Source organism: Nuphar pumila, chromosome 12 (genome assembly GCF_984573655.1).
Source record: "Nuphar pumila chromosome 12, dmNupPumi1.hap1.1, whole genome shotgun sequence".
Classification (NCBI taxonomy): Eukaryota; Viridiplantae; Streptophyta; class Magnoliopsida; order Nymphaeales; family Nymphaeaceae; genus Nuphar; species Nuphar pumila.
Window position 1 is genome coordinate 96,543,372 of NC_143260.1, and position 25,119 is coordinate 96,568,490.

The 25,119-nt window shown below is 37.3% G+C and overlaps 1 protein-coding gene across 3 annotated transcripts; it reads left to right on the forward strand.

Annotated features, from left to right (window-relative positions):
- Positions 1-3,121: 3,121 nt before the first annotated feature.
- UPL4 (ubiquitin-protein ligase 4) lies at positions 3,122-21,796 on the forward strand. Of its 3 annotated transcripts, XM_089981701.1 has the most exons (19): positions 3,122-3,167; positions 4,821-4,878; positions 4,966-5,550; positions 5,694-5,804; positions 13,039-13,155; positions 13,543-13,701; positions 13,824-13,985; positions 14,633-14,788; positions 14,895-15,016; positions 15,102-16,203; positions 16,697-16,763; positions 16,889-18,117; positions 18,192-18,419; positions 18,494-18,598; positions 20,660-20,740; positions 20,830-20,898; positions 20,981-21,109; positions 21,202-21,285; positions 21,372-21,796. In XM_089981701.1, exons 2-19 carry the CDS (start codon positions 4,849-4,851, stop codon positions 21,435-21,437), a joined length of 4,602 nt encoding a protein of 1,533 aa, XP_089837827.1. In that variant the 5' UTR covers positions 3,122-3,167; positions 4,821-4,848; the 3' UTR covers positions 21,438-21,796. The 3 variants fall into 3 exon arrangements, 2 of the variants coding, with proteins under 2 accessions (XP_089837827.1, XP_089837826.1); XM_089981700.1 differs by having other exon boundaries at positions 3,124-3,167; positions 4,821-5,550; XR_016426347.1 differs by lacking the exons at positions 20,830-20,898; positions 20,981-21,109; positions 21,202-21,285; positions 21,372-21,796 and having other exon boundaries at positions 3,124-3,167; positions 4,821-5,550; positions 18,498-18,598.
- The last annotated feature ends 3,323 nt before the right edge of the window (positions 21,797-25,119 follow it).

A 25,119-nucleotide genomic window follows, 5' to 3' on the forward strand; every position in this document is an offset into this window, starting at 1 on the left:
CCAGATCTGGTTTGAACCATATCTGACCCATATTATCAAATTCAGACACTATATTTTAACAAAATACTGCTGGGTCAGGGCAGATCCAGATGGAAATGGATAATCAATTATGGTCAGATCCAAGTTGGATATGGAACTAACCGAACACATTTTGTCTTTTCAACATGAAAAATGATATAAGTATCCCATTTTAAACGAATAAAGTACCAAAAAGATTATATTATAACTGGTTCTAACTATTATGAAGTCTGAGTCAGATCCAGATAGATAATAGGATCCACTCTTCAAAATGGACCCCAGTGCCGGATCAAGCTTGACCTAACCCTTATTTGACCTGTTTTCATGCCCAATTGGCATGCCATTTATTTTTTGACCTATAAGGATTTCGGGTTTTATACAAAATATTGGGTCTCAGTGATTCCTGTATGAAGTAGAATGGTATTTAGCACTGTGATTCCAGTTTGAAATATTTATAACCAGCCCGAGTTTGATCCTGATCTGATTAACTTTGAGCTAAGATGCAACTTGGTGCCATCGGGCCCAGAGGGTGAGTCAAGCTTTGGGTTCGGACCCAGCCCAGCTGGTATATCACATAGCTAAAGTCCTGGGATTTTTTTTTTCTGTTGCACACAGATTTGACTCACCGGTATTGTTGGGTGCAGTGCAGAGAGAGAGAGAGAGAGAGAGAGAGAGAGAGAGAGAGAGAGAGAGAGAGAGATTGCCTAACAAAGCTTGAGTAGGAGGGCTAAGATTTGGAAAGAAGGGTGTTTGTTGCATTTAGGGGTGGCAATCGGGTCGGGTTGGCGGGTTGGCGTGTCAGCATACCTCAACCCGAACCTGACCCGTTTATTAAACGGGACGGCTGTGGCAAACACTAACCCGACCCATTTAATAAACGGGTAACCCGACATGACCCGCCAACCCGTTTAATAATTGGGTTGGGTCGGAAAAACGGGTTGGCGGGTCGGGTTGGTGGGTCGGGTTGGCAGACTGGTTGACCCGCCCGCCTAACCCGTTTATTAAACGGGTCAGCCGGGTTGGCGGGTTGGCATACCCCCAACCCGTTTAATAAATGGGTTAGGCGGGTCGACCCGTTTATTAAACGGGTTGGCTTAAGCCCAACCCGAACCCGCCTAAGAGGCGGGTTGGCGGGTCGGGTCAGGTTTTGCCACCCTAGTTGCATTTGCTAACAGCGGAGAAGGGTGTTAACAATTATGTTAAGTTTGTTAGTTATTTGCAAGGTCATATTTGTCTTCTTTTCAACCAATAATTAAGGGTAAGTTTGATGGCAAGCATCCTTTAGGAGGTGGGAAACTGGAAACAATAAGAGTTTTGGTGTCATATTAATTAAAGGGAATGTTTTGGTGTACATTTGAAAGTTTGATTAAACAATTAATGTGGAGCGTGGGGCATGCACTTGTTTCACAAATTTTATATCTGTTTATATCTTATAAAATATCTTTGAAAGAGAAGGATTGCCTTTGAAAACCCAAGCAAAAGATGCGTCTCCATATGGGAATTATCAATTATTTTTTAATTAATTAAGACCTCCTCGTCATTAATTAGCAAGGCTTTTCATTAAGGTGGATCTTGTTGTTTAAGTGATTGATCACTGGTTTTATTGCGTACATGTTACGACTATACACACTCCTCTTGTAATTAATTAACAAAGCTCAAGCATTTTTACTACACGTCTATCTTAGATAAGCCTAACACTTGCTTTATATTTATATTGATCCATATATTGCTCAAAAATAACTTCACAAAGCAACCATAATCTCTATTGAACAATGGCCTTATTTTGGTAGATTTTGTTTATTAAATATAAGAAATAATTGATTAATACACATGCACATCTTAATTGTCCAACGATGGAGCCTACACAAGTGAACAATTGATTTGTTTAGAAATTGGAACAAAGCGTAACCCAACCAGCTGAGTTAGTATCTATCGAGCCTAGGCCGAACTTGAACAGGTATAATCGGGCGGCCAAGATATCTAACCCGATATGCTAGTCCCTCTTCTAGGATGATTTATGATTTACTTTCTTTTGCAATCAGTTTCGCTACAGCAGTTTTTTTTTTTTTTAAAGGCGAGATGGGGCTAGGCAGACCCCTACCAGATATCTCTTAAGTAGGGATGGCAGTGGACCGGGGAGGGGGCGGGGGACAAGGTCTCCACCATGCCCTGTCTCAAAATCCAGACCTCTATCCCCGCACGGGTTTGGATTTTAACCTCCATCCCCATTTCATGTCCTCCATCCCCGGTCCAAACGGGGGCGAGGCGGGGCAGGGCCCATTTTTCCTCGGTCCACTGCCATTCCTACTCTTAAGCCCGATGTGGCAGAGGGATTCGAACCTGGGCCTAGAGCAGCATTTGTTGTTGTATCTTGTCCACCCTTTCCAACCGATGCCAACAAAGATACGGAAATATACTATAAGTTTGAGACGAAGGCTCACGAGAATTTTCAAATATATTGCACAAAGACTTTGATTTTTTTAAATATTTAATTGGTATAAAATTTGTATATTGTAATATATAACATCATATTTATTATTAAAAATGATTAAAAACCGTTAAAATTTGTTAAAAATAATAAAATATTGTTTGCACTTGTAATGATCATGTAATGGTGTGAGACAGTTACAAAGGGCAGATAGATTCTTGTTTTGAAATGTCACAAATCTCGTTCTTGGAAAATCCCGTCCACAAAAAAAAAAGATTTTGATTTTTTTTTTTATAAAAATTCTGAGAAAAAGTTGGTATATAATTAAAAGGATTAAAACATTATGAAGGCATGTATAAAGCTACAAGGAAGAATATAAAATATAAACAGCACTAAAAAAAGAGAAGTTATTATGAAAAAATCGCCCCTTTTTGAGTTTATAACGCCTTTTGAACATATCGCCCGATATTTGTGGCAAATCTAGTCTCCTTTTTCGTTTTTGATAATTATCAAAGAGAAGGTTGAGTGGGGAACGGCTTCTTTCCTTTTCAATTTTGCCATTAAATTAAACAACTCATCATTTGCTCTTCTTCAGGTACTTCCCCACCGCCTCTCTCTCTCTCTCTCTCTTTCTCTCTTTCTCTCTCTCTTCGGGCTCTTAAATCCTGTCACGAATTCGGCAAGCTTCCGGCGGCCGGCGGGGGTACCGAGTAGGTCACCGGTGAGTTGTGTTCTTTGTTCCTTCTTTTTGGCGGTATAAAGATGGTAAGTCTGTCTGATTTATGTGAAGTCTTCGGCCGATTGTGCAGAAGCGGTTTTCGTTCATCTTTCCGCTTCGGTTAATGCTTTGCTTTGCTTTATCTGGTTTTTTTATGAGAGTAAACTTAAAGAGTTTTGCTTTGAGTTTGTTAGTAGTGGTACGGCTTGTCGCTCTGCCTTTGATGAGCTTGTGTGCTTCTCGTAGTGAGTTTTGATTGCGTTTCGTCACGATTGAATTTGTGGCCAATCATGAACTTTTGTTCTTTTCATATTCCTTGGGAGTGGACACTTGATCATGATTTTGTGCTTGTTTGTGTGAAGAAATCGATCATGATCAGCACAAAAAGTTTGTACCTTTTGATAGTTTGTGGCTCTCATAAGATGGTTTTTCTTTGCATTTGCTTTCCAATCTTATCGTATTGCTGCGAATATGTGCTGACGCTGGAGGCTTGATCGAAGGTTACGCGAAATTCAAAGCCTTTTGTTGTGTGTGCGTTAAATCTTAAAAGGTCATTTTGACTCGTGTTCCTAAGTTGTTTTCTCTATGCTTTGGTGTGTTAATGTTTCGTTCGCAAGGCTGCCGGTGAGTTCTTTCAGGCCTACGCCTTGCCTCATCTGTACTGTGGCACCTTGTCGCAACTTTAAATAGATTTAATTTGATGATTCCGAATGCTATATAGGCAACGGAAACTTGATTTAATTTGTTGTTTAGATCATGCGACGCCAAAGTTACGTTCTCTCCTTGATATTTGGCCCTTCCATTTACTCGCTCGCGTTTTGCTGCGTGTGGGGGGAGTGGAAGACATGTTTTCCATATGTGAATGTGTGCATTTGCTGTATGCATATAACATGCATACAGAATACACTCGCACACGCACACACACACGCAATCCTCTTTTCATGTCGAAGACACGGGTTTGATTCAGGTAGGGGATAGGTATTCATTCCTGGCACGGGTGGCACATTCATTGCAGAGTGATCGCTCGCTCCGTCAGATTGAGCTCGCTCCGTCTCTTGGATGTGCCTGCCCTACAGAGAATCAGACATGAAATATTTTGGCAAACAATATCTTTGGATGTTTGTGGTTTTTTAACAAATATTTGAAATGAATTTGATTATAGAAAATGGGGAAAGTATTTTATTTGTTTCAAAATGATATAGGAGAATCTAAAAAATTTAACAAAATGTAAGAAAAATTAAGTAATATGAACAAAATCATGTTTACTTCCATAAATAAAGAAAAAGCAATTTGTTTTGCACGTTTGCATTGCCTATATTTTCAAGATATCGCTGATATCTTCTTTTACACATAACATATCATGATATTTTCAAAGAAAACAAATAAGTGTGCATAAGACATGTAGGTGTGTGTGTTGACTATGCCACAGTAGGTTGTTAATGCTGTCCAGATATTTTATGCACCTTTTCATGCTTGTAGCTATCTTATTTAAATTGGAGCTCTTTATCATTAGTTGAGTTTTCTAATTCACAAAAGTTTGTATGCTTGCTAACTTTGGTTTAGCTTTGTAGAAGTGAAACTATGGGATTTGTCAAAATTTAAAATGCCCTTCAGTTTTCTAAAAGATATAACTCTCTTGAATTACACCTCTCACAGGTCATCAGATCCAAAATTGTCTGTGTGCATGGAAAAACGGAATCATCATCGTGAAGAGGTGGTTGATGTGTTGCCTGCAGATAAACGAGTTTGTTCTACTTCAGAGTATAAATCTGATTCTTCAAATTTGCTTCATCCAACACAGATTGTGTCGACAAATTCTGGATCTGAACACTTAGAGCTTGATATGGAACCCTCCAGTTCTCTCTCAGAACAAGACAGAGAAGAGGAGTCATCTCAAGGTGAAATGGTTGAGAAGGATTTGTCTGGTGAACAGTCAAACTTAGCGGATGCTGCTGCAAAAATCCTCTCTGATGATCTTATTGGAAATGCTACATCTACTGCTAGAGATTACCAGGATTCACATCGTTATGATCCTAATGGCTCTTTACTTTTCGGTCCCAAGAAAGGACATTTGAAGAAGATATTTTCCAGCTTGAAGCCTGACTCTTCTTTTGACAGTCAGCTTGCAATCCTCACTGAGCTGTGTGATGTTCTATCATTATGCACAGAAGATTCTGTTAGCTTTTCCTCCCTTGAATCATTGGTTCCTATTCTCATTAGCTTGGCTAAGCATGACAGCCCAGAAATCATGCTTTTGGCTATCAGGGCATTCACCCACATATGTAATATCATGCAGCTGCCTGCTTCATTTATCACTCGGCATGATACTGTTCCCACACTCTGTGCACGATTAACAGCGATTGAATACATCGACGTGGCAGAGCAGGTTGGTGCATAGAATTTTATTGCCATCCACATAAATTATTTGAAATCTTTTGTTTCTACAAGAATTATGTGTTTGTAAGATGGATGATGTTTACATGTGTCCACAACTTGTTAGTAATTACTTAGTCTTTTCTATTTTGGCAGTGTTTGCAAGCACTGGAAAAGGTATCTCGTGATCACCCAGTTGTTTGCCTTCATAATGGTGCAATCATGGCCGCTCTCATGTATATTGACTTTTTCCCCACTACTGTTCAGGTATTATCGTTATCACAGTTGTACGACACATTTATAAATTATGTAATTCCGATATTCTGCTATTTAAGTGTTCCATGTTATTATCATGTCATACATTTCAGTTTATTTTATCCACCATGAAGCTCTAATAAACATGTGCTTTTGATGTCCTCATATATATCGACTTTTCCCACTACTGTTCAGGCATTATCATTTATCACAGTTGTACAGCACATTTATAATGTGTAATTCTGACATTGTACTGTTTAAGAATTCCATTCTGTAACCATGTCATACATTTCAGTTTATTTTGTTGACCATGAATATCTAATAAACGTGTGCTTTTGATAAACATCTGCTTTGAATAATCATACAACCCTTGTAATCAATACTGGTGCCACATTGGCAAAGAAAAAAAGGTGTTCGTGTGATACCTTTGATAATGATTTTGCGGCTATTTCTAGTTGCACAGTTTGACTTACCCATGCTCTCTATGCATATAACCAATTCATGAGACAGTTGGAGTATTACAGGAAGTATTTAGAGTTACATAGTTGTGCAGGTGCACACATTGTGTTTTTGGTTTCTCTCTCTCTTTCTATATATATATATATATATATATATATATATATATATATATATATATATATATATACTAGTACAAAACCCATGCATTTGCACGGGAAAGAAAATGCAAAAAAATACAATTATTGTAATATTGGATTCTAATTGTAATAGTAAATATTTTTTACAAGCCATGCACTATGTTTATTGTTTACACCATTATGAACTTGCATAATGAGTATGAACCATATACCTGCTACTTCATTTCTTTAAATGCACAGTTCTATTTCTTCAAGGGACTTTGTTTGAAAGATTGGACCTTAAGTTTATTGTAAAAATCAGCATAAATTAGATTGATCACATAATGTTCTGCATATTTGGAACGTAAACTGTTGTGTAGCTATATCAACTCAAGCAATTTAGCAAATAAAGAAACTAACAGCTGCAAACTTGAAAAAAGGGGGAGGGGGAAATAGGAAATTATAATGTGCAATAGGTTCAAAGAAATATAATAAAGGATCCTTGGACCCAAGGTTGTAAGTAGTGTATCAGTATCTGGTGTCGGTTGGGCCCAAAGTTTGATACGAATTGTAAAAAATCATAATTTTTAAATAAATTTTTTCCAAAATTTTCAAAAAGTCAAGAAAAATTAGAAAAAACTAACAAAAATTCTAAAAAAAATTATAACACATGAAACAACGATGAATTGCACAAAATACAACAATAAAATTACATATGAAGCAGTTGTGTCTCTATGAGCTGCATAAGACATCATCAAACATCAAGTAATATAGATAATATTGCATGCATATCTCACAAGAACAATGTAATGCAAAATATTAAATAACCAATTCTATGAACACTTAAGTGTTAAATAACTAAGTTTTTTTTGAAAACATAACCTCAATCATTATCATCATCATCTTCTTCTTCTCCTGATGTTATGCTAGGGGTTGTAGGATCAGAAGTAGGGAACTCATTTTCATCATGCACATCCTCCCAGGACTGCGCATACTCCATTTTTGCCTTACTCATCTCTTTTTCTTGTATTTTTTCTTTCAGACCAATTAATAATTGATGACATTGCCATTTCACGGCATCCGACAAATCTCTTGACATGCAAGGGGCAACATTGTGAGGTGTCTCGACTATATGATGCTTTAATCAAGAGATATCACCCGAAACAAACTCGATTTTCAATCGGTTTTCATTCAATACTTGAGTGTCCCATTGCCATACTGGATCATTTGATTTCATCTTCCTCCCAAAAAATCTAATGGGAAACAAAAAATACAGATTTGTTACCTTAGCTTACTCCCTTGAGTGAAAAAGGATGAAAATACACTCTTATGTGAGAAATTTTTTGTTAGAACCCGAACTCTCACGGAGGACAGTTATATAGATTCCGACGAGTTGGACGTGAGGTACGACTCATGAGAGATGTGCTCCACGAGTAGGAGGGGCGTGCAACGTTGGGCGGAGAGAGAGAGAGTCGTTTATCTTGGTCGACTACACAGGGAAGCGTGAGGTGGATGGGGGGTCGACGACAAGGGAGGGAGAAAAGGCGTTCCCTCTCAGTTGATGGCGAACGTGGAAGAGAGGTGAGGGAGAAATACGTTCCATCAAAGAACAAGAATAAGAACCAAGAACGAAGCTTAGAAAAACTTTTGAATAAACTTCATTAAAAAATACTTAAGCTAGGTATATCTTTTTATATATTTATAAGAGAAAAAAGTAAAAATACACACAGTTCCCACCCTAAAGAGGACTATAGGGAGGGCATCTCACTAGAGTCCTAGCCTGGGTAGGACTCCAGGCTGGGCAGTTTCTCTGGTAGTCCTAGGAGAAAGGGAAACTCTCCCTGCACAGTCTCAACTGGGCGGGTCCTGGCTGGAACGGATTTGGTTGGTCGGACCCAAAGTAGAAAAGGGTTCGTAACATCTGCAAAAAGCCTCTTCCTTTTGCACAAAATAGTCCTCAAATCGCTCTCACGCCTCTTAGGATACATCGGTTTTCCTCTAAAGGCCTCTCTACAAATAAGAGAATCGGCCTTAAGAAGGTCTTTAAAACCCAAAATTTAAAAAATCGAGTTTCGGTCATTTTAAAGTGCGCCAGACACGTATTGAACGATACACTACGTATCTTACAATACAGGGATGTATCACATGATACAACCGATACAAATATGATATACTCGTATTGCGATACGAGTGTGTATCGTATCGAGTTAGGTCATAGTTACGATACGTATCGTACGATACTTACAATATTTGGACCTATAAAAAAATCACAGATTAAAGTAAACAATGCAAACCTTTGCAATGAAATCCTTCATGAGCTGTTTTGCCTTTTCAAGCATTTGATTCGTTCCACGGTCTCGTTTCCCCATTTTTCATCAAAAAATAGGGAGAGAGAGGAATTTAGCAAGGAAAACAAATACAACAAAATGTCTGTGTGAACTAAAATGTAAAAAAGGAGAACAAAGATACAAGGTTAGAATAGTTCAATGCTCACTCATTTTTTTGCACCACCAACCACATTGCATACATCTCAAGAAACTACTCTCTAGCAGAAGAGAAAACGAGGTCCATGGCCAAGGACTTCACCAACACCATCAAGGAGATCCTCGGCACCTGCATCTCTGTGGGATGTGCTGTTGACGGCAAGGATCCCAAGGATCTGCAGAGAGAGATCACCGACAAGGATATCGAGGTCTCAACGGACTGAATGGAGGCTACAACAGCGTCGCTCCTCGTTCTGATGGTGCATTTTGGTTATCAGCTCCCGATCCGATATCAGGATTGTATATGCAATGATAATTATTCTTCCCAAATCATTCCCATGGTTCCAGATTTTTAACTTGTTGATTCGATAGGCATTTAAAAACGGACTACCCTAGCACATTTTCATGTTTGTGAATTCTCTTGTGTGTGTGTGTGTATATATATATATATATATATATATATAGAGAGAGAGAGAGAGAGAGAGAGAGAGAGAGAGAGAGAGAGAGAGAGAGAGCTCCTCAACAGTCTTATCCCCTAAACCATCCTAAATGGCTTCAAAGGGTCTTTGCTTGATCCTAGATGTATTCTTTATAACTTGCTTAGTAGAAAACATGTATTAGTTTAGGCAAATTTTTTGTGTTAACTTAAATGCGTATTTAGAGCGATCGAAAATCAATGGCTCATATTGTACCAATACTTGGTGAAATAAAAATCAAGATTTCTCATCGAATTGATTCAATCCAAAGCATGTTTTTTAATGAATAAGCAATGGATGAATGCATCTACAGGTTAGGATTAAGCAAAAAATATGTGGAACAATGTTTTTAGAAGCGTTTAGGACTGTTTAGGATATAAACTGTTCTAATTACTCATCCCCCCCCCCTCTCTCTCTCTCTATATATATATATGTATATATATAGGGAAAATATATACTAGTTTTGTACCATGATACCATACAGTTGGACACACTCTTGTTTGTACAGATCTAGCCTTAAAATGGTAAATCTAACCATACAGATATGTTTAGCATGGTTTATTTACTATATTAGAAGGTTTTATCATGTCCTATACACCATAAGATTTCATTTTTGAGACGGTAAAAATTGACTCATAATTCATGAGAATAAAGGTGGTTTAAAAATAGTATAAAACATCATATTTGAGTCTACTTTAACACATGAAAATATTAAATAGAAATCCTAAAAAAGATCTCACTGTTTGATTTTGTGTTTCGTGCTTTGATCTATGTAAATCAAGTGTGTACCACCATAAGCTGTTGTGGTACAGTATCACCATATGTATATATATATATATATATATATATATATATATATATATAGAGAGAGAGAGAGAGAGAGAGAGAGAGAGAGAGAGAGAGAGAGAGAGAGAGCTACTGTGTGAACTGTGATTTTCATAGTTTTTTTTGCTCTTTTCTCTTAAATTTAACCGTACAGATGTGATCTACGTGTTTGGTTTTATAAGGATCAATTCTTGAATCATCCGATTATGATGCCTAAACAAGATTTTTTAAGGCTTTAAAATCAATGGTTCATAATCTTCATAAGTATTCAAGCATCTAAAAATCTTATTTTTTCATCGACAATACACGATCCAACGGTTGATTCCTAGCAAATTCACCATGCCGAACGCCCTTCGCTCCTGTCCCTAAGGAAACATGATCTCGGGCTCTGCATGGTTGGATTTGCAAAAAAAGTGTTGAAAATGCTCATATTTCTAGTTCTCATATTTCAGTTCTAATATTCTAGTGACTATATATATATATATTGCTGCAGTTGTTTATAATACAATCAACTTAGCAAACCCTGAATTTTTAATTTTTTATTTGTTTTGCCACATCTAACAATGTAGATGTGATCTACGTGTTTTTTTAGTGGGGACTGGCTTTTGGATCACCGGAATCCAACCTGTATACATGTTTTCTGGCGATTCAAAATCGTCAGCTATGAGTGCATTGATTTTTCCTGACTCAAACATGTTTCTTCGTTGAAAAAAACACGATTCAAGGGTCAATTCCCACTAAATGGACTATGTTGGACACATCTATGAGGTTAGATGAGTAAAAACAAACTTGCATCATCATATTCCAACTAGATTGTAGGTACAATAAGAATAAAATTTGTGATGGATTTACTACTTAAAAATCATCCTGATCCCTGATTCTGCCCAATTTCCAGTCCCTAAACCAATCCAAATGGTTATTTGGCCATTTATGCTCCACACATGTACAGAATTATAGATACCTATTTGAATATTTGGGTGATTGGCTGAGCTGTCTTATTACCTGTTATACATGATTTCTCTCCTACTAGACCACCACATTGGCATTCTCCATGAGTACCAAAATACGCTGCCATTTCATGCGCTTGGCCCACACTGGAAGGATCAATAATTATAGGCCCCCACTTTCAAAGCTATTCCTGAAGAAAGGACATGTCCACAATAAAAGATGGTAGATTTTTTGGTTGCATTACTAGGCAAAACTAGGGCTTCTTTTCTTCAACTTTTTTTTGGGGTCAAAATGTATTACAAGCTTTGCCACATAGATACAGATTTAGGGAGGGGACATGATACAGATACACTTGGTACACAGAAGTTCTCAAACATTAGAAGACAGGGAACGGTTATGGCACATGGGGATGTGATCAGGCCCCTTGTACCCATGTTGATACGGTTTTCCAAGTCAATCTAGACTCAGACCCAACAGTTAGTTGCTCCAGGTAACTCTTTCCTCGGCACTACACACACAGAGCGCCTGCCCCCTCTCTTCTCTTCTTTTTCATTAAGAATGAGATGGAAAAAGGGAGGGGGGAGGTTGTCTTGTGACCCCCCCCCCCTTTCCCCTTTTATAGAGTTTGGATCATAACCCAATTCGTATATATATATATAGTGATGTGTAGGTGCACAATCAATAGGAGCTCAACTTGAGTGCAACACAAAGGTCCCAGTTTCTGCTGGGACCTTTAGCGGCGGTCGAAAACCACCGCTAAAGGTCCTTTTTTGCGCGATTTTGATGCTGAACAACGTTTTTGCGGGGAAAAGACTCTGAGCATCCACCACTTGCGCGATGGACGCTCAACAGCATTCAACTCGTAGCTGCACACCCAAGGGTTGCACAACTACCACTTTAGGTTGCGCAGCTACCACTTTTTCTATATACATATGTACACACACACACAAGAAGGGAGGTAACGTTGAACGCACACTGCACGTTAATCTGGTGGAAAAAAGGCCATTTAGCACAGGTTTCTGACCGCCACTAAGACCATGGCAGAAAATAACCTTAGCGGCAGTTGTGACCGCCGCTAAAGGGTGTTTTTGCACAATTTTTTTTGTTCTGCTGATCGCGTGCGTGATCAGCGACACTCATTTGTTCGACCAAAGGTCAAACAAAATGGGTGTTCGGCGATACACCCATCTCTCTCTCTCTCTATACACACTCACACTCACACTCACACTCACACATACCCACATTTTTAGAAATTGTTGTGTCACAGCTTTCGTGCCTTACCTATGTGATATAGGGACACATACATGCACATAGAGGTGTGTGTGTGTATATGTAACCTAAAGGAGTAAAACATGAATATCATCTCCACTGCAAACTCTTGAACAACAATTCTAAATCACTATAATTAAAAACATCAACTGATATAACTAAGTTGAAAATGAAATGTAATGTAATTGATGGCAAATTTTAAAAGAAAAAAATGCAAGTGATGCAAAACAAGCAATCAAGGTCATAAAAAGAGATAGATAAAGTTAACGAATGTTTACTGTGTTTGACATTGGTTTGACTGTGTCCATGAAGTGTCCTGGTGTGTGGGAGTGAGATGTCATGTCGACTTTTGATACACATGCTAAGTGAAGAGTGTGACAAATATTACAAGGTACCTGCATTGAATTCTGAGCTTAGTTCCTGTAAATTCATTTTCTCTACAGTTGTCTCACACTGGTTGGGAATTGTTATGATTAACCTTCCTCACCTCTGTTTCCACTTAGTACTTAGTTGATGGAAGAAAATCAAGAAAGTCTTTTTTTGGTTATGTCACGAATCCATTCCTAAAAATATGGAAATGATGCTCTATTTCTTTTCTCCCTGCATGATTCACGTAATTAATCCTGTGATAATTGGATGATGAAATTCACTTTTTTGCGTCATGTATCAGAGGCTTGCCCTTTCTACAGTTGCAAACATATGCAGAAAATTGCCATCTGATAGCTTTCCAAGTATCAGCGGTGCTGTTCCCATGTTGTGCAACCTGCTTCAGCATGAGGATCAGAAGGTACCTTTTGCCCCTCTTTTCCTTCTACATCTTTGTGCATAGATCTTCAAGGTTGCTATGTGATAGTTGTGGATGTAGCCTTGGATATTTGATTAATAGTTTCTGGGATCTCTATGTGGGTAATGACCCAACTCATGGCTAAGCATATTGGATTCTATGTCGGGACAATTTGCACCCAGCATACTACAGTGCTTGGAGGCCTCTCAATTCTCAACCTGCTACTCACCATTGTGGTGGCTGGTTTCTTTCCTAAAATTTCCTCGCTCTGTGTTTCCTTTTCAAATTGTACATCTTTCTCCCTCTTTTTATTTTCCTTGCCTTTTTTTGTGTGAGCTGGTGTTTGCTCTCAATAAATGTTTCTATAAATTCTTCCTATGCTTTTTGCAGATTGTAGAAAGTGTTATTACCTGCTTGGCAAATATCATACAATGTTTTAGCTGTGCCAATGATATGTTGGATGAACTATGCATGCATGGCTTACTACAGCAAGCGGCACATGTTATATCCATCAACAGTCAAATGGCACTCAACCAACAGGCTTTCACTGTATGTTGGTACTAATTAATGTGATTTCTGTTTATTTTACCATTGATAAGGAAATTCATACTATATTTAAGAAATCTGTTCTCTGTGATTATTTTAACATGTATTTTGTTGTGGACATCTAGGGTCTCATTGAGATGCTTTCGACAGTTGGCCATGGCTCAGCTGTTGCAGTGCAGACTCTTCTGGACATGAACATTATTTCTACTCTCAGAGACCTTCTGAACACTTGTAAATTTTCATGTGGTATGGCATATTCTCTTGCTGGTGATGTATATACCGATCAGGTACAGAAAATTGAAATACTATGCATGTTGTTCATAACGTGCTTAATTTTGTCAAGATCTTTTCTATATGTTTTTCAACTTGGGTTTTGAACAGAGCTTTCTGATTTTTTAACTTATTAATGTCTCTTTCCCCTATTTTTTGCATTTTCCATAGGGAAATATCCCTTCGTTATATTTGGCACATCCTCAATTTCAACTCACAGAAAGTTTGTTTGGATATCAAGCTAGAAATTCTTATTCTTAAAATTCCTTTGATCGCCATCTTTGAAGTGTCAGTAATGTAACATTATCAACCAATGCCTCGATGAACTGTCAATGCTAATTTATCAATACAGTAATGGTCCATCCATCTTTAAGTGTCAGTGAATGTAACATTATGAACCGATTCCTCAATGAACTAGCAGTGCTAATTTATCAATATAGTAATGTTACATCAAAAGTTTTATACATTGTGGCTATGTTAGATATTTTTGTTTGAGTTTCTATTAGATATTCACTGGCAGTGTGAAGTATGCCTATTGGTGTTCATGTTAAAATGTTGATGCTTCAACTTATCTTTGGATACTACCATTTTTGAAGCTTGAAAGAATATTTTAAAGGTTTGGGCTTCTAAGACTGTTGTTCTATATTGCTTTTCCCATTTGCAGATACGTGCTGTTTTAAATTTGTTAAATGAGCTGCTTCCCGCTCTGGAAGGTGAAACTAGTAAGCCTCAGATATTATCTTGCAAGGAAAAAAAATTAAAGGATCAACCTGGACTTCTACTTCAGTATGGAATGGATATTCTTCCTGTCTTGATCCATGTTGGTTCTTTTTTCAGTTTGATCTTTGACCAAGAAGTTTATATTTGTAGTTCTCTTGCTGTTTTCTTTTATGTACTGAGTTATGTTTATGTTTCTGTTGGCTAAGGTGGTTGGTTCTGGTGCAAATTTGTCTCTTTGCTATGGCTGCCTTCGTGTAATGAATAAATTGGTGCATCATAGCACATCTGATATGCTCGAGGAGATGCTTATTAACAAAAATATTTCTAGGTAAAAGGAAGACCTTACTACTTTATTGCCGGCAGAATGAAGTTTATAGCAAAAACTTACAAAAGTTTATGGGGTTTTACTGTAGCTTCTTGACAGGTGTTATTGATCTAAAGGATCATCATGTGCTGATCCCTGCCCTGCAGATAGTTGATAATCTCATGCAAAAGCTTCCCAATGTTTATACCAAATTGTTTGTGAAGGAAGGTGTTGTAGCTGCAGTTTATGCGCTTCTTTTGCCAGATGACTGCTCAAATGACAAGAACATGGTTAAAAAATCCAGTACTCAGAAAAGTGCAAGCTCAAATAAAAAAATAGTCTCTAAGGATGATAAAAAATGCTTATGTTCCAGCACAAGTCATGCTCTTCAATCATCAGAAGTGGGGAATTGTAAAGTTAATAAGGAAATGGTCCAAACCCTAGCCAAACACATTAAAGATACCTACTTTCCCTTGGAAGTGCAAAATTCTGGATCTGGACTAACAGAAACACTTCAAAATATGAAAGCCCTCTGTACAAAATTAACTGAGGATGCTGACAGGGACAAGAATACGACTAATCTTGAGCTCTATCTATATGGTATATTAAGTAGAATAATGATTGAACTGAAACAGGGGGAGCCCTTATCCACCTTTGAGTTTATTGAGAGTGGAATAGTTAGGTCTTTGGCTTATTACTTAGGCTGCGGAAAAAATCTGAAAGAGAGGATAGTTGATCATAGCTGGCTGAATTGTTTTGAGAATGTTGAAAAGAGGTTTCTGTTATTTTCTCAGCTTGTTTTAACATCTACTGGTGGACACTGGAAAGATATGCCTTTGGCAATTCTTGTCGACAAATTGTTGGGTGCATTGTCTACACTTGAGAATCTTCCTGTTATCCATATTGACCCACCAAAGTCAAGAAATGCTTATGCTAATATTCCATCAGGACAATATACGTCCAACCCATGTCTCAAAGTACGCTTTGTGAAAGATATGGATGATAAATCTCTCTGTGACTTCTCATCCAATGTTCTAACTGTTGAGTTGTTTACTTCCTTGGATATGATTGAGGATTACTTGCGGCCTTTAGTTGGAAAAAGTGAACTCCATCCAGAATCCGTTCATCAGTATGTGACTGCCTCACAAGAAAGTCATGCAACAACAACAGAAAATTGCTCTAATGTCTCTTCAGATTTATTAGTGTCTCAGGTTGGCATCCATTCTCTGATATGCTTTTAGCATGTTAATTGACATGCATCGCCTTAGATGCAGAAATGTGACTTAAGGATTGTCCTAGTATTCTTGAGAACTCGTCCTGCACGCTATTGCCCAGGACAAGTATGTCTTGAATAATATGGGTGTGATTCTATTCTCCTGCCAAAATGGGATGCAAGGGACTCGAATCCCATTTTGGCAGGATGGGACTCTTGTCCTGCATGTGATGGCTTCACATGATAAAATTTTGGCGGAGAATTGATTCTATTCCGGCGGGAATGTGTTTAGTTTGAAACGAAAAGAAGACTATGGATTCATTGTTTGACTGAGAAAAGAAAAACATGAGTAAGCTAGGAGATTTTGCTCCTTTCACAAAATTGTTTCTGAAAACTTATCAATATTGTATTTGGTTTATATCCTTGTGATTTTTTTTGTATAGGTGACCACTTTTTATGGTTTCCTCTTCTGTTTTTCTTTGTACTCATAGGGTTATGCAACCAAAGAGACATCGGTTTCATTGGAGGAAGGAAGCACAAAAGTAGGAAATGTATCTGGTAATAGTGTTCTGCATATATTGTCTGGAAATTGTGGTACACATGATCCTGTGTCAGTTTTATAGGATTTTTTTTTTGTTCATTGATTTGTTGATTTACGGGGAGCATCTCATATGTTGTGGCAGGAACTATTTCGGAATATGCATCTACCAATGAAAATTATGCATCAGATATCAGACATTCTACCATATCTGAGGACTATGTGCCTTTAAAGCTGGACTTTTACTTTCAAGGGAAGCTTCTTGATCGATCAATGACACTATATCAAGCAATTCTGGAACAGTTGATAGCAGATAATGGTCCAATCATCAGCACAAGGTTTTGGAGTGAAGTATTTCAAGTTTCATTTAAAAGTGCCTTACAACCTGTAGAGAGGTACTCTGAACACAAATGCATCCATTCATCTGCAAGTTGGAAGCAAACAGGGATTCCTTTAGCATATCTTCCTTCTTTCTTCAGTATATTGACAACAGAATTTCCTGCTAACTTTGGTATATCAGACTCCATGTATGATGTATTGCTGCTTCTCAAAGCAATAGAAAGTCTGAACAGGTTTTCATTCCATTTGATGTTAAGTGAGAGAACCAAGTCCTTCTCGGAAGGAAAATTTGAAACTTTTGATGCTTTAAAAGTTATTTTTCCTGCCATTCCACAAAATGAGTTTGTCAGCAGCAAGCTAACAGAAAAGCTGGAGCAGCAGATGCAAGATCCTTTGGCAATACATAATGGTTGTCTTCCTTCTTGGTGTAGCCAGCTGGTGACAGCATGCCCATTCTTGTTTTCTTTTGAAGCAAGAAGGAAGTATTTTCAGCTGTGTGTGTCAGGTTTATCAAGAAGCACCAATAGAAGTTCATTGCATCAGATGAGTTCTAATAATGCTAACATTTCAAATGAGAGATCATATGCTGGTAGTGTTCCAAGGAAAAAGTTCCAAGTCCACCGAGACCATATATTGGATTCTGCTCTGCAGATGATGGATATGCGTGCTCGAGATAAAGCTATCCTTGAAGTAGAGTATGTTGGTGAAGTTGGTACTGGCCTTGGTCCAACAATGGAGTTCTATATCCTAGTCAGTCATGAATTTCAGAAAGCCAGTCTAGGAATGTGGAGAGGAACCAGTTGCAACTCCACACATCCAGTAAATATGGAAAGCTTTCAAGTTGAGGGTCTGATATCCTCTCCGCTTGGGTTATTTCCTCGCCCTTGGTCATTGAATGCGTCAAAAAGTATGGAGTTTTGTGAAGTGGGAAAAAAGTTTCTCCTTCTAGGACAGGTGGTAGCAAAGGCACTTGAAGATGGGCGGATGCTGGATCTTCCATTTTCAAAAGCATTCTTCAAACTTATTCTTGGCCAGGTTATCAATGTCGTGATTTTGAACCATGCGTTTTATATTGAGGTCATGCGGCTGACTTTCTGTATTTCTTTCAGGATCTTGACCTATATGACGTAAAATCGTTTGATCCTGATCTGGGAAGAGCTCTGGAAGAGTTTCAGACTCTTGTTGGTGGGAAGAAATTTATAGAGTCTGTTGGAGGAAACCAAGAGGAGACATCTAATCTCCAATTTCAGGACTCCAGAATTGAGGATCTATATCTTGATTTTACTTTGCCAGGATACTCTGATTATGTCCTTAAAGCAGGACCAGAACATGAGCTGGTAATATGTCTGATGTTCTTTTCTGCTCGTATTTGTTCTGCAGTGGTGGTCTTATTATAAGTGAAACTGTGCAGGTAGATCTTGATAGCTTGGAGGAGTATGTTTCACTTGTTGTAGATGCAACACTCAAGAGCGGGATTACAAGGCAGGTGGAGGCTTTTAAATCAGGATTTAATCAGGTCTTTCTCTTTCCTGTCTTCATAGCCAGTAACTTCACTTAACATGCATGTCGTGTGTAACGACACAACACTTGGACACTCCATGACACTCATAGACATGATCAAACTAGTTTCACACAGTCATAAACCTCATCTATTTCCTTTTATCATCTGATTTTATTATTTTATATTCACTTGAGTTTTTTTTTTTTAAATTTGACATCAATTACTTTACATTTCAGTTTCAACTTAGTTTCATTATTTGATGTTCTTAATTATAGTGATTTAGAATTTTTGTCTTATACAACACACACACATATACATACATCTATGTCTGTACAGCCATGTCCTTGTGTCTTGAAAATTATCATATCATACCAGGTGTATCAATGATTTTTCCCGTTCATGTGTCCGTGTATCCATGTGACATAGGGTATAACCATTGGGTCAGGTGCTGGCATTTCTAATGATACAAATTATAAATTATGGTTTTGTTTACAATTCATTTATAAGTATTTGGTTATTATTGATAATTATTTACACTTGTTTTCATGTTTTATTCTTTTTCATAATCAAACAGTTGCATTTAATTGATCATTTGATGAATATTATTCCTGTTTATTAGCACAAGTTTTGAGTTCAGTATGATTTCTGTGAATGATGTAGTGGGGGAGGTTCTAGCAGCCTCAAACTTTGTATATATTATTATTGTGCCTCACATTTTTTAAGAATATTTAAACTTTACAAACTAAACCCCAAAAGTTTGTTGTATTGTCCTCCTTCAGGTCATGATGTAGTTTGGTTGATCAAGATGCATCAACATGTCAACCATGAGCTTGCTTGTTTGCATTAAGGCATGCATTATTTAAGGACAATATAGTTCAGGTTAATCAAACTAGGGAAGAGGCAAGAAGTCGGTACTAATGAAGAAAACCTAGGCAGCTCAAAACAAAAACTAATTACATTACTTGAAATTCCTACCAACCAGTTGTGATGCTTTTATTGACATGAACATTCCTTGATGCTTTTGAAGACTAGCCTTTTTCTTTTCTTCCACTTTCGAATTAGGCTTTTTTGTTGATTCTTTTTCTAGATTTCAAACATTTTGATGACATCATATACTCTCTTTCTCAAAATACCAAGGTATCTCAACCTTAAACCGTGTACAATTCATTGATGCATATTGATATTTGGGGCAGCTAACTTGATGCAAATCTCAAGATTATGGTTTTCATTTAAGACTCAGCACATGCGTTGAGGCTTTGACTTAATAAGGCTAAATGCGGGTTGGCAGTATGCAATGAGACGAGAGTGAGGAGAGGCTAGAGGTGAAACATATATAGGTAGGTGCAATCTTAAGAAAATGGAATCACATGTGATTAAGAAAATATTCTGATTAAACATGCCTGCTTATAGGCACTTGATGATCTGTAATTTCAATTGATAATCCGAAATACCATGGGCGGGAGTCACATTATTGAGTTTGTTCTTGCACTTACAAGCAGTTTCCAGTCTTGGGACAAAAAGCAGCAGCCTGATTTAGGTCAGCAGAACTTCAGGGTGGGCTGTGTCTATGCATAAGGTTATGCTTGGGGCTAATTATGTAGGGTAAGGGCAGGTCTGGCCTGTGGAGATCTTCTTGTGTTGGTCAGGCTTAGATTGGGGGTGCAGTGGATCGGGTTGAGTTGCGTACAGTCGGGGTTAAGTTCTCGATTCTGTCCGAGTTTAGTTGGGTCTGTTGGTTCAGATTGGTTGGACTTGATTAGATCTAGTTTGACTACTTGTTTGGTTGAGACTGGAGTGAGGTCAGGTTTGTTTCTGTTTTGGATTATTGCTAGGACAATTTCTTCCTACATGATGCCTAAACTTTTGACATATTTTCCTGTCATTCAGCATTCCAGAATCATAATTCATTTTCCATAACTTTCAGGTTGTTTTTTAAGAATGTTGTGAAAATTTTTCTTAGTCAGATGTTTGCTATTACCAAGATAACAAAATTTTCTTATTTAGATGTTGCTATTTACTGTGCTGTCGTAATCATGGATTTAAGTGCTCCTGAGCAGCAGCAATTCCTTTTGGCAGGTTTTCCCAATTCAACATCTTCAGATTTTTACCGAGGATGAGCTTGATCGCTTGCTTTGTGGGGAACGCGATGCTTGGGTGGTGAGTTAGAACCTACTTACTGACCTATTGAGTATATCCTTCTGGCTTTTTCATCAACTCCAAGAAATGACTGGCATTCTTTCTTGCAGTCTGAGACCTTCCTCGATCATGTCAAGTTTGATCATGGCTACACATCCAGCAGTCGTCCTGTCATCAATGTGGGTCTCTGTCAACTTGACATTTAATTCCGGTTTAAAGTCAAACTACATTATCTTAATGAGGCTTTATGATTTTTTCAAGCTACTTGAGATCATTCGAGAGTTTGGACATGATCAAAGAAGTGCTTTCTTGCGCTTTGTGACTGGTGCACCGCGACTCCCTCCTGGAGGTTTGGCAGCGCTAAGCCCAAAACTAACAATTGTCCGTAAGGTCTGCCATTCAACTAATGTGTGTGTGTGTGCACGCATGCATGTGTATATGTTCTTGTTTTGTGAGTGCCTTTAATCAATGTTTTTATGTAGAATTCTGGTGGCAATGCGGATTGGGACTTGCCTAGTGTAATGACGTGTGCAAATTATCTGAAGCTTCCTCCTTACTCTTCAAAGGTTACATCTTTCTTCTCCCTGTTAGTGCTTCTTCCTACAACCCTCTCCTTCAGGAATTTGAATGATTTTTCTTCAATGGTTCTTAGGAGAGAACAAGGGAGAGAATGTTATATGCCATAACCGAAGGACAGGGGTCATTCCATCTTTCATGACTTCTATCTGTGAATTCTTCATCTGCTCTCTGCGTACATAGGCTGTGAATACCTTGCAAGTACGGTCATCGTGTAGATAAAGAATGCTGCATATCTGTGGTATTATGCGTTGCTGCTCAAACATGGCTGGGAAGCTCAGTTAGTTTCTTGAATATGTACAGACACGAAGCTTTAGGTCAAATGGTAATGTATTTTTTGTACAGGGGAAAGGGGTAAGGTTCAGGTAGATCGTCTTGTTGCTTTCCTTCTTTTACTGATGTTCTTGTAAAGCAGGCTCCTTGCTTGGTATATCTCTTCTCTCTGTACATATTATCTAAATTCTTTTGCTGTTTTTACACATTTCCTCGATTGATCGTTAATCCTACTTTCCGCATGGAATAGAGTCTCTTTTAGTGATGGGCTAGATAGCTGATGTTTGCATGGGATTGCTGAAATTTCTTTCCAGCTGTAGATTTTTTTTGTTAAGATCCTAATCATAACATGCTTTTCTGCCCATTTTAATTTATGAATGATCTCCGAAAAGCTGCCTAGCTGTCGGAGATTTTGAGTAAATGGCTCATAAGTTGCACGTTGCTTTTTGTAATTTAAGCTTAAATTTTGTGGAGTTAGGTGGTCAGTTCTTCACTTTCAAAATTCCTAGGTGATAAAACAATAAATGTTTTATGCTCTGTTTGGAAACTGGTAGTCGGGAGTTCATGCACTTTGGAAAAGTGGCAGATGGCAAATCCTGGATTGGGCAGCTGCCACTTGGTAGTTACCAAATCCTGGATTTCGTACAAATACTAAGGGGAGATTGCCTCGCTTCCTGTTTCAAATGCATGAATTCTTATCCCAACTGCTACTATCCAAAGAGTACCTCCAAGGTAGTTTGACCAAGTTTTTTATAAATTCATAAACTCACATCATAGCTACTAGTTCCCAAACGGGGCCTAGGTAATTTAATTCTTAGAAACCATTTTTTTTCGTATAATATAGAAATACACCTAATATCCATAAAAAAACTTGGAAAGGAGCTAGGTTCTGTTCACGTAGATTAGAAGCACACTATCTAAAATTAATTGTAGTTGCTAACTATTAACCTACCTTGGGGTTAGTGCAAATATATTACTTTTTTGAAAAATGACAAAAATGATGCATTTTTAAAAATGTTTTGCAATTTACCAAATTCTGTCGAATGTGAATGAATACTTGAACAAAAGGAACATTTAATTCAAAAAATATTATGTAAACATCAGAGACTACTTTCAAAATGCATTGAATACTTACACATTACTTTCAAATCGTGTTTGCGCTTGCTGTGGTAATGCTTGTGATATAACTATACTTTTATGACACCATTTCCTTGTGTTTTGTTTATCGTTTCTTCACTTTAAGTCACCTTGCTTTTTAATTGGTGTTGATGGTAAGACAAGAATAAGGGTCGGAGGTGCGACATCGGATACTATATCAGATGAAATAAATAAATATCATATTGAGCTCAATACGATTCAATTGTATAGAACTTATCATAACAATTATCCGGAAGATTGCCTACATGCAATATTTATGCGATGACATGGTCACAAGTATAACTGCTAACTCTTTATAAGATCATTTCGTACTCTCAAGATCAAATGGTAGTGTGCTTTCGGTTACAGACACTCTTTAATCTTTATAATTACTTTAGACACCATAGTGTTAGTCATTTTTTTTCTCGTTAGTATTTTTTTTGTAAAGTTTCATCATTAGACGAAGATTCTCAATAAGTGGGAGTAAGGGCTTGTCACGTATGGAAAGAATTCACAAATTAAAGCATATTTCTATATTAGAGATTAATCACCTGTATTTTTAGCGAAAAAATGAATGTTAGCCCAATGTATCGGTTTTATCTTATCATCAACATATTATATGCTTTTTCACTTTGCTCACGAATCTTTGAGATATAAAAATAACATTGTCTTCTCGTGGGTGTTTTGATGACACTTTACCAGTATGTACTAAGTGGTATACTAAATTTCTTTGAAAAGTTTTCAGTTATGTGCTTCATGCAATATTCATAATGACAGTTATGCGCGATGGACAACAATTAGAAGCCCTTTGTGTCTATTTGAGATCATTGTCAGCTATTGTTTAACCTTAAACTTATCATCATCGTAGATATCTATTTGATTTTTCAAATACCCCTAAAACCATTTCTATGATGTATTCAACTTCTTATCCACCACTCTAAATGCTACAAAAAATATATCACTGAAAGCATCAATAGTGTATGCAAATAACAAAATACTCATGTATTTTTCTTTTAGGAAGGTGTCATCTACTATAAGAAGTGAAAGACATTCTTTGACAAACCCATCAATGCATGATCAAAAGGATATGAACATGTACTTAAATTTACTGTCTATATCAGTCGTAATGAACACTACCGATCCATGGGTTAGTCGTTATCAAATGATGACAAATAAGTGAAAATCATTATAAAGGACTCTTTAAATGAACCATGTAACATCATTCTAGTCAATTTACGTTCACATCATGCTTGTTTGTAAGAAACCTTTACACTTACATCACGGTTGAGGTTGTTCATGATTTCTCTTAGAGTCATCTTTGAGTTATCATGCAAGCGTCCGTGAATAACACGTAAAATCCACTTTAAGACACTTTACACAATAAGGTTATCCACTGATGCACCACATGTATGCTCGCTTTGATACCTCTTCACTTTAAAGAACATTGCTCAACACATCTTTGTAAAGTAGATCTTTCAGGAGCAATTTACCGTAGTCCATGGGTTCTTTTTCATACATACAAGAGTGACTTTGTTACTGTAGTTAATTCTTTACAAATTTTGTTTTAAAGTTATTCCTAATCACACAATTTCTTGAAAAACTTGTGACACTGCTCAAGATCAATAAACTTTTTGCTAGAAGCAATTTCGCTATCGTTTGACTCTGTTGATAGCCACTAGAACTGTTTGCAATTGGTAAGCTTTTCATTGTGCAACTTATCATACAATTGAGAAGCCTTTGCATTAATTATTTTCAATTGTTCTTCATTGAATGAAATTTCACTCATTGAGAACCAAGGGTTTGACTTCCCAAATATCATTAGTGTATTGTTCTCACCCACTAGTACTTGTTCCAAATCATCACTAATTTGATTTTCTCATTTGTAAGTCTGATTCAATCGATATGGTATACTTTGAATCATTGCTATCGCGTGATTCTGCACTATGCTTATCATCGTTGATAGCCCTACATGACTGATCAATTGCACAAAGTAAATCAAAACTCATCGTATCTATGACTCTTTGCTTCAAAAAATTCACTATTTTTGCATTCTCAACTTTCAAGATTAACAAAAAAACACCTAAAGTTCAAACATAAATTAAAAAGACCATCAACCTTTACCTAGATTTGTTATTTGTATTGGAAGACTGGGTGTCATATATCTTGTGATGAAGATCACTGGCACTGATTTATCCAAGTGGTTTTACATTGTTGCAATGATCCTCTTATCATTAACTATTGGGAAGAGTGAGCTCAATAGCTGGTTGCTGAGATAGATGCACATTTACCTACAAGATTTTTATCATTCTATTCTTGTACATCACTTTAGATTGTCACTTATGTTTAACTATGCATCCTCAAACTTCATATTTAACTTCGCAAACATTATCAATTTATTTAGCGTCTCTATATAA